At 38.5% G+C, this 10,082-nt stretch overlaps 1 protein-coding gene and 1 long non-coding RNA gene across 2 annotated transcripts in view; both read left to right on the forward strand.

Moving 5' to 3' along the window:
* The window catches only part of LOC123963073, a 22,476-nt gene extending 21,847 nt beyond the window's left edge, over nucleotides 1-629 (forward strand). Inside the window, exon 11 of the mRNA XM_046039599.1 lies at nucleotides 588-629. Within this exon, the coding sequence (XP_045895555.1) occupies nucleotides 588-629 (42 nt within the window). The remainder of the gene's footprint in view (nucleotides 1-587) is intronic.
* Nucleotides 630-4,726: 4,097 nt separating this feature from the next.
* On the forward strand, nucleotides 4,727-8,667 carry LOC123963494. The gene is made up of 3 exons (XR_006823189.1): nucleotides 4,727-4,828; nucleotides 5,380-5,450; nucleotides 8,333-8,667. It is a non-coding gene; the product is annotated as an uncharacterized LOC123963494 (long non-coding RNA).
* Nucleotides 8,668-10,082: the final 1,415 nt, after the last annotated feature.

Below are 10,082 nucleotides of genomic sequence, written 5' to 3' on the forward strand. Positions count from 1 at the left end.
TATATATATATATATATATATAGCGATTGCAAGTCGCTTTGGATAAAAGCACCAGCTAAATGACTAATCATATATATATATATATATATATGCATGCCTCCGGAGCACCTAGGTGTTAAGTGTCTTGCAAAGACACGTTGGTGGATATGCTGCAGTTGAATTGAACACGGGTCTCCCATGCCAAAGTTATGTGTCTCATCCGCTGCTCCTTCGCCACCCCATCATTAAATAGCCATCATTAATCAGTGAGGCCTGGCCCCACATAGTAGGCCTTGTCCTGCCCTTCTGCTGTACTTGGAGAAGTTGGCAAATCAGACGCAAGTAGGCTTACGGGGAGGGGGTGCTTAAAGAGAAAGGAGCTAAAACTGAGTGTTCAGACAGATGGTGAACAGAGGTGCTGCAGCAATGGACAATATGAGAAAAATAATGTGTTTTTTGTTGTTTAAGTTATGTTACTATTCTGTGGTACGGCAGTTGAAAACATCGACTGATTTGACAAGACTCAAAAGCTTAACCACACGACATTAAGGCCCTTTGACGCAGTTCAGTATGATGTATTATCTGCATTTCTGTTTGACTCCTTTCAGATAACGCTGAAGATGAAATTGTCTATTCAGATGTTAGAGTGATGAAGCATACAAGGAAAAGCAGACCCAACTTGGATCAAAATGCCCTATGACCTAACCTTAACATTGCCTACCAAAAAAAAACATGGGATCATTGACTTTGAGTCTTTAAAAAATAAATAAAAGTAACTTTCACTTGCAGACATGGTAACAACAAAGTTTTGGTTCATATTGTTCAGTATTTTCAGTGGTCTTGAAAAATACACATTGCAGGTGATGTACATATTTTCTCTCTGTGCAGGAAGTTAAATTTGTCAACATCTACTATGGACTAAAGTACTTCCGATTTCTACTTAATATCCGATTTCTACTTAATATCTGAGTTACTGTTAAAAAAACATGTTAAATTTGTTTTTCATACATCATTCATTCATGGACGTAACAGTGCTTTTTGTATACTTTTATTTTATTTTCAGTCACCTTTGTAATTTTAATGTAATTGTGTACCATTGTAAATAAACACTGATATGATTTAAACATTAATCAAGTGGCCACCCTAACCTAAGCCCTAAATTTAAGGTTGAAGACTTTTTAGGTAACCCAGGAGAAAAAGTAATTGCTAATATTTTTTTGTGAGTGATTGAGATAGTTGTTACTATCTATATTGCACTAGAGAATGTTTTTACAGAAAACAGAGTACTTTTATATCTTCATGATTTTTGGGATAATCAACATCACTGCGTCTTTATGGCCGCACGGTTCCACTACATTCTGCAAGTGGATCACATTTGCGCTCATGCCAATGTCGTTTCCTCTCGCAATGTCTGTCAGTGAAATGCGGCCATAAAGACGCAGTGATGTTGATTATCCCAAAAATCATGAAGATATAAAAGTACTCTGTTTTCTGCATTTCCTCTTCAGTGACTCTGTGGGGCTCTGTGGCTCTGTGGGGGCCATAAAAGGACTCCTTTTTCTTCTTTACACTGAAGATAGTTCTTAATGACTTTTGCTGCATGTTTGGGGTTGTTGTCATGCTGCAGAGTAAATGGCTCCACTATATCATGCGCGTGGTTCACATTTGCACTCACACGGATCTGTCTGAAGAGAGAGAAGCAACTGAGGCTCCTTAAATCGTCATAAGAACCACGTGTAGTTTTCCAACATGTTTTGGCCAACCTGCCTGCTATGATAAATAAATAAAATCTATTACATGTCTGTTTTTCAAAGCATTCTTAGTTTATAGCATTTTTCCACACCGGCATATAACCTTTGCAGAAACAATTCACAGTATGGTTGTGTTACAGTTTTAGGTTTCTACCATAATTATAAAAATAAGAGTCTTTAACTTTGGACCAGTTTGTATTTAGTAGTTGGTCAGTGAGTACAAGCTGCAAGCAATGTAGGGATCATTTTTGACCACAAGATGAAGCCAATAGTTTTCATACTTTATTTTAAATATGCAACCGATGCAATCACTGTTTCCACACTAACTGCCACATTATGCCACAGTCCACTCACTCAAGTCCAGAACAACTTTTGACATTCCACATAGGCTACCTGTGAACTCTGCACCAACTGAGGTTTGGGAACTTGAATGCTAAAAAGTAGACTTTTCCAGTTTCTAACCTAATAACTACCACATGCATTAAGGATTAATTTCAACACTCATATTGTTTCATGTTGCCTAGGTCCACAGTGTTGCAGCAAAATTCTAACTCCAGTTTTGCAGACTTATACTGTATGTACTTCAACAATTTAGTTTTTAATGTTTACACCAGAGGTAAAATAAGTTTATCCCAAACTGAGTCTGGCCATGTGGCCTCTGTTAGTGATGAAAGGATCTCTTGGCATACCTAAATATAAATATTTGAGAAAAGAATTGAGCATTAAATCCTGTCTGAAATGACTAATGCTTGTTTAGTCTTCACCGTGTTGCTACTTTCAGTTTACCAAAGACCATCTCTCTCTGTCTCTCTCTCTTTGATCTTTTAGTCTTTCTTAGCAATTAAAACATACACCATGATCTTTCACTGTGTCTGAAGCAGAAGCTGAGAATGGAAAATATTGTGGCCTACACATCCTTTTCCTTTCTTGTTGTGTTGACAACCTTAGACACACGTTTATCATGCCTAGGTGTTACTTTTACTTTCCTCTAACAAACTTTGGCAATGCAAAGGCTTGTGCACATGGTTTATAAATAAATACCATGCGGTTACATGTTCAGAAGCGGGAAGTGCTCTTTTCTTTGTAGTATCACTTGCAAAAATGCAAAAGCTCTCACCCTCACACAGTTTTAATAGATGCTTGCTTTACATCTGACTGTATGTTTTAATAGGAATTACGCAAAATCCACAAAGAGATCCACAAAATGACAACTCAAGAGTCAGCAGGACGATCTTCATTTTTTCCCGTCACTGACTAATCATCCACTGTGAGCACTCTGCAGGTACTAGGTAGGCTTTTTAGACGAAACAGTAAAGATGTTGATGATAACGTACACTATAATCCTGTGCTGTTGAGTTGTAGTGTGACACCACCACACCCACATGGAGTTCACTTTAGAATTTCCCTGACCTGCAGTCAGTAAAAACTTACGAAATGTTTAGTCACAGAATCACTTCAATCTCTTGACAATCAAGAATGTTTATTAAAGTGATATTTACAATTTAAACTAAAAACCTTGAAACCAAAGGTCTTATAGTGTGTTGATCATTTTGAATACAAGTGAATTCAACATGTTTAAAAAGGTAATTTGATTGTGTTACAACAGAAAAATTATTTCCATCTACATGAGCTCTGGTGCCAACGGCTCTGGCAAAAGGTACACTTCAGGGTACCTGCAGTAATAGCATTGGTCAGAGGTGGAGCCAGATGTTATAAACATTCGGGGCTTACCCCAAATATAGGGGTGTCCGGGGGCCTGCACCCCGGGGAGATTTTTTCCCATTAAGCTGGCTAAATGCGCTACTTTTCATGCTGTTTTAGATGATAGAATGCCTAAAAATCTACACACTATCTGGGGAAAAAGATGTATGTTGCTTTAGAAAATAATCGTCCTGTAGAGCCTACAATCTATTTTTGATTTAATTGTTCTCCAGCTCAAAAAAGGTTGAGGATCACTCATTTTCACTAAAAAGAGACAAAACTTATCTGATGTTACTATTTTTAAGTTACATAACCAAGGTACGGTAGAAGTATGTTATAACAGTTTCTGATCATCATTGGAGGTAGGAATCTCTAAGCACCTCACAATTCCATTTGATTATGATTCAGAGGGCTGCAGTGTGGTTATAAAACAATTATCGAATATTCTAATAATATTTTTAATAATATATATTTTTTGGAATATTACTAAGCATTTCATTTGCACATTAAAATCCAAAGCAAAATGTCTCCTCATCAGCTTAAAAGACTAATTTGCATTCCTAATTTACTTTACGAATTTCAGCTCCTTTATGCTTTCACATTTAATTTCTTCTGGAGTCCCTGAATCACCAATTTAAAAATGTAAAACTTATAGCAGCACTTTTAGACTGAGGCCGAAACGCCACCATAACTCGCTGATACTAATAACTTTAGTCTCATGTGTGCAATAAAAGTCAAAAAGGGTTAGGGTTAACCTTAACCTGATGGTTGATATTTATGAGATTCAGACATGTGATGTGATTGGACAGTGATATTCATTAAATTAGCCTATTATTACTTTTGTTACACAGGAGCATCTCAAATCTAAAAAAAAAATTAGAATATGGGGGTAGAGTTAATTGTGAGCACCAGAAACAGACAGAGATTAAAGGCTTAAGAAACTTTTACAGGTGTTGTAAGTTAATTAGCTGATAAGAGCTCTTCTCAGGTAGACATTTCTGCATAATAAATAATTTATTCTGAAATTCTAATAAATTTTGGGATACTAGAGTTTTGATTCTATGAGCTTTTAACTGTTTGTTCTATTTTAACTGTGTGCTGTGTTCATAGGAGGAAAATGTTTTTAATGAAAACATTCGGCTCTGATTGTTGCATAAAATCGTCAGGCATCTAGGATTACAAGGTAGGATTTTCAAAATAGTCTATCAACTAACGCTACTTATGTAGTATAGAAGCCGTTGCCGTGGTTACTATCTATTGACCGCCTTCCGTTTACTCGCTGTTCAAGTGCTGAGCGACCCCGCAGGGCCAGGCGACTACGCAGGCGGAGGGTCGCTTCCCACGATCTGTTTTTGTATAAACATAGAATGAATATCTATCTATCTATCTATCTATAGGTTTGTGAGAAACTCCCTTTATTTGTTGTCTACAATTTTAAAACTGTGGAATTTGCTTTTTTAATGCCTTTATGCATTTGATTTCCAAATGTGACTACTTTTTTAAGTGATTTGCTTTGATATTTATTGTTATGTCTGGAATTGTATCAGAATTGTTAAAACATCTATTGAAAGACATAGACATTTAAAACAATCTTTTTACCGGATTGCTGGAATACAATATAATAACGATCACAAAATGGATCTTTAGTGTATCTAACGTCTGTATTTATCTTATAGACGGACATATTATTATTCATTAGCATGAAAGTCTGCATTTATCTTACTGACAGATATTTTATTAAGTATTTTATTCATTCGCATGGTTGCGTAACTATTCAGTTCAAAAACACCAAAGTAAGAGGAAGACAGAACGAACCAGACGCAAACTTTTAGGCACCAGGCGGGAGGGCATGAGACGAAAGGGCATGAGAGGGGAGGCTCCAGGCTGCAGCCATACAGTCTTGTAATTATCAACATGTGGTTCTGTGTTGATTCCATTTGACCACCAGGTGGAGCCAGAGGTCCCCGCATGAAACCAGAAATTAATGACATCCAAGTACAAGTACCGTACAATTTTGAGGTACTTTACTTGCTTTTTGTGCCATTGTAAAGTTTAACTTGTTACAGCTGTATTTGTTGAATTTATCGCCTCCTTCATTATTCTACATATTCTACATATTCTACATTCTGAAGCAAATACATAATTTTACTAAAACCAAAAGCACAGTAAAATAATGGTATCTGTCCTACAAGCTACAGTACAATGACTGAAGCAGTTTTTTGTTTTGTTAATACTTGTGGTGCTATTAATGATAGCACAACTATCACAGATACTGATGTCATTATTACCACTACTTGAGTTACCATTACTTTTACTGAACTACTACTGCTGCTGCATAAATCACCACTAAGACGATCTAAATAAGTAATAAGTAATCTAATCTAAGTACCATCATAACATCAGTCATTATTGTAGCATAACTATATTGATTTAATAAATTTATGAGAATTAATACCCAATTGTGATTTTTAATATTCAGAAAATATTAATCCATAAATCTTCTCATTTCGCGGGGCACAACCGGAGTTCCAGTCTGCCCAGAGTCTCCGGACCTCTGGGTATGGTTTTAATAATTATACAATTATTCACTAGTGATCAGTTAGTTAATAATCGCTCAGTTATCTTAAATCAATCAGTCAGTCTCATATCGAAGGGGTAAATTCTCTTGGCAGGGACTTGGAGATAGAAACTCACACAATTCCTTGGTTACAGTGAATTTATTAACTAACTAAGGTGATAAAATGCAGTTAAATACACCAAAGAAATAAACAATGACTAAACAATGAGAATGTGGGTTTCAATTGTGGGGAGCATTTGACTCGTACTGCGGAAGAGAACAAATGAAAGTAAGCTATGAGTTTAAGAGTTAAAAAGATAATCTATTAACACTATTGGACATCACTGATCCCAGAATGCCTTGTTTTGCCTTACAGTGGGTCGGCGGCCTGCCTTGGCCTGTTGCACGGGTCCCACGCTAGCTGCCCGATTCCTGGCTTTTTGCTAGGGAATTCTCTGGGGTTCTCAGCGTTTGGAATGAAGAAAAACCCTCAAGGGTTGGCTGTCCTCAGTCTGGCAATTAGGCTGTTCCTTCAGGCGTCCTTTGTTACTGCTGGCAGGACACGTGGTTGACCCGGGCCTCGGCGCTCAGTGTCATTTAAAACTTCGTCTTTCTTGAATTAAAACTACGGTAACTTAACGGACTGATAACTTTAAAAAAACCAAAGCAAATAAAAAAGTAAGCTGCTGAAATGAGGGAAAGCTGAGGTCGCGGCACTTCACGTATGTAGCTTGAAACGAACAAAGCTTTTGTTGCGCCGCGCCGAACTCTTAGGGCGTTGCCGGGAGAGGGGGGCATGCCGGGCGCGTGCCGAAGCGCCGTTGAAGAACCAGGACCAAGTAGAGGAGAAGAGCACAAGAGAGAGCCTGAACGACGGCGTGTGTCGCGCTTTTGTTGGTTAGGGCGTGGTTCCCAGAGGGCAGTCCTTCGTTTCCCTGAGGACTTGTTTCCGGTTCCCGAGGGACTGTCTTTCTTTAGACATATTAAAGTTAATCAAAAACAAATCTACTGGCACGTATTGTAATCAAATACCTTCCCACAATATGTCTATGAAGATTCTCAGTCATCCAGGTCATAGTTATCCAACGAAGGTTAAAGTCAAGGGCAACTGGACTTGGTTGAAGATACTGGAAGACGTTTCGTCCCTCATCCAAAGGACTTCTTCAGTTCTGACTGACTGGCAGGGAAACTCAGCTATTTAATCTCAGTGGGGTCGTTTGCCAGGGTCATCGATACTGCTGGTTCGTTAGTGTTCCTGGTTACTGTAACGACAGTCGTTACAGTCGTTAGGACTACCAGTGGCCAAGACTGAACGACCATCGTTGGTATCTTCACCTGAGGCCAATAGGTTACGTTTGTTGAGTTTCCTGGGAAGTGATGAAAGGACAGCATTGTAAGTGGGGGATAAGTGGTGGCGTAGACCCGCTCCTCAGTTCAATGACGACTTCTCGACCCGGGTGTAGATGGTTTCCTTGACACCTCTTTCAAACCATCCATCTTCTCTGTCTAAAATGTGCACCTGGTGGTCCTCAAACGAGTGTCCTCTGTCCTTCAGATGTAAGTAGACTGCAGAGTCTTGACCTGAGGAGTTGGCCCTTCTGTGTTGAGCCATGCGTTTGTGTAGTGGTTGTTTAGTCTCCCCAATATACAGGTCTGTGCATTCCTCACTGCATTGGACCGCATACACTAGATTGCTTTTCTTGTGTTTGGGTGTGCGGTCTTTGGGGTGTACCAGCATCTGTCTTAGTGTTTTCTTGGGTTTAAAAAACACAGGGATGTTGTGTTTGTTGAAAATCCTCCTGAGTTTCTCTGATACTCCAGACACGTATGGAATCACAATGTTGTTGCATTTGACCTTCTTTTCCTCCTCCCCTCTAGTTTTGTACTTCTTGGATCTTGTGGCTGTTTTCACAAAGGTCCATTTAGGGTATCCACAGGCTGTAAGTGCCCCCTTCAGGTGTTTCTGTTCCTTCTCTCTGGCTTGGGAGCTTGTTGGTATGTTTTCCGCTCTGTGGTGCAGTGTTCTCATGACCCCTAGCTTGTGCTCCAGTGGGTGGTGTGAATCGAAGAGTAGGTATTGGTCTGCGTGTTTGGGTTTTCTGTAAACACCAATCTGCAGGCTCCTGTCCTCTTCAATGTGTACAGCGCAGTCCAGGAAGGCCAAACTGTTGATGTGTTCTGTGAAGGCTTGCACTTCCTGGCTTTTAATTTTGACCCAGGTGTCATCCACATATCATATAAAGAGACAATGATATGACTGAACATGAGGCTCCTGCAGCTTCTACATCTTGTAGTCATCGGGCCCTGTTTGACTCACTTTTCTGTAGTTTTCTCTTTGTCTCAGGTTTATGCTCGCATCTGTTATTGTCACCCCCTGCAAAGAGACCGAAAAAGACATTGATGGAGGAAGCTAAGAAAAGAAAACAGTGACCTAGCAAGAGGCTCCAGGACGTTGGTGTTGTGTGAAATAAAAGGCATGCGTTTCTATCCCTCCAAAGGGATAGAAAGCAGAATGAGAATGAGTTTCTTCATTTTAAATATATAAAATTAAGATGTGGAAAAAGTCTGCCAAACATTTGCTCATTATTTGTGCTATTAATTAATGTCAGATACCACATTGTAGCTGCCTCTGGTTAACAGATACACAACACAGATCAAAAGATATCTGAAAATGCTGAAAATGTGAAACAATCTCTGATGCATTTTTTTTGCACCTGATGTTCTTTTAGCGAATAAAATCAAGTTGCTGCCTGTCCTGTCTGCTGTACTGTGTTGATTGTATACCTTGGTTTATCTGTGGCAGAAAGTAGGTGAGAGTTTAAATGAGGCACTGTGGCTGAGGAAGTGACAGAGAAAGAAAAGGCTGTGGTTTTTAACTTTCTGTCTCACAGTTTTGCATTACCTGAGTTGCCTATGAGAAAGTTTGTGATACAGATGTAATATGTAGTTATGGATGGATATAATTGAAAAACCTTTGCTAAACAGTACACTGAGAGACAGGAAGTGTTTATTTCTTCACATGTCCTTTACAGAAATACAACACCTCAACGCCAAGGAGGTTTACAAGGAGCCTAAATATATAAAACAAATAAAACAATAGGTCTTCATGCGTGGGTGTTGGAGCCACTTTAAAAAAATGTTGCACCCATGCCTTAATAACTAAATGCTCTGCATTTAAATACGTGTTATGACATTAGAAATGGTGCTGGATGTTTCTTTGTTAGAGAAACTTGTACTATATACACAAGAACAACAAAAGGTGACCCCCTGAAATGTACATAGAGTAGTAAGGAAAATACATCTTATAGGGTAAGATAAAGTATAAGGTAAAGGATGGTGCATTCACAGCCAGAGGCTTTTTGTGCATCTGTATTTGCAGCTGAAATAGAAACTCAACTCACGCCTCATTTTACATGTTACATAGTTTAATAGAGTTTTGATTGCCAGTTCAGAATAAGAAGGTCACTAACAGTACATCCATAACCCTTGAAGAAATGTAAAATACAAAAATACAAGTTGTAATTATCTCTGACATTAAGTAAAATATCTGAAATATGCTGTTGTGACTGTTTAACTGCACCAATTTAATCTCAGCAGTGTTTACATGAGTCCTGCAGTAGTTGAATTAATAAAAGTAAAAAAAAAAATATGCAAAAACTAATACAAGAGATTTAAATACAGTAATCAGATTTAGAAGCCAGTAGGATAAACCTTTATCCTTATCCTAATCATACATTTCATGAAGTATCTCGAGGCCAAACTCTACACTCAAAGTACAAAATATCTGTCTAATCTAATATGTATATTTCAACTATGCCGTCTTTAGTGCGCTTAGAGTGAATAGTCCTTTAGATTCATTGGTGAGACCTTTTAACTTTTCACCAATGAGTGTCAATCGGCTCATCAGACACACCAAGTGGCTACGTGTGTGTGTGTGTGTGTGTGTGTGTGTGTGTGTGTGTGTGTGTGTGTGTGTGTGTGTGTGTGTGTGTGTGTGTGTGTGTGTGTGTGTGTGTAAAACATGCAATTTGTTATTATGTGTGTGACAAATACCAAAAGCACAGGTAGTGGCCCATAAGTTAAATTTGTTTTAT

This window comes from Micropterus dolomieu, linkage group LG23, assembly GCF_021292245.1.
Source record: "Micropterus dolomieu isolate WLL.071019.BEF.003 ecotype Adirondacks linkage group LG23, ASM2129224v1, whole genome shotgun sequence".
Taxonomy (NCBI): Eukaryota; Metazoa; Chordata; class Actinopteri; order Centrarchiformes; family Centrarchidae; genus Micropterus; species Micropterus dolomieu.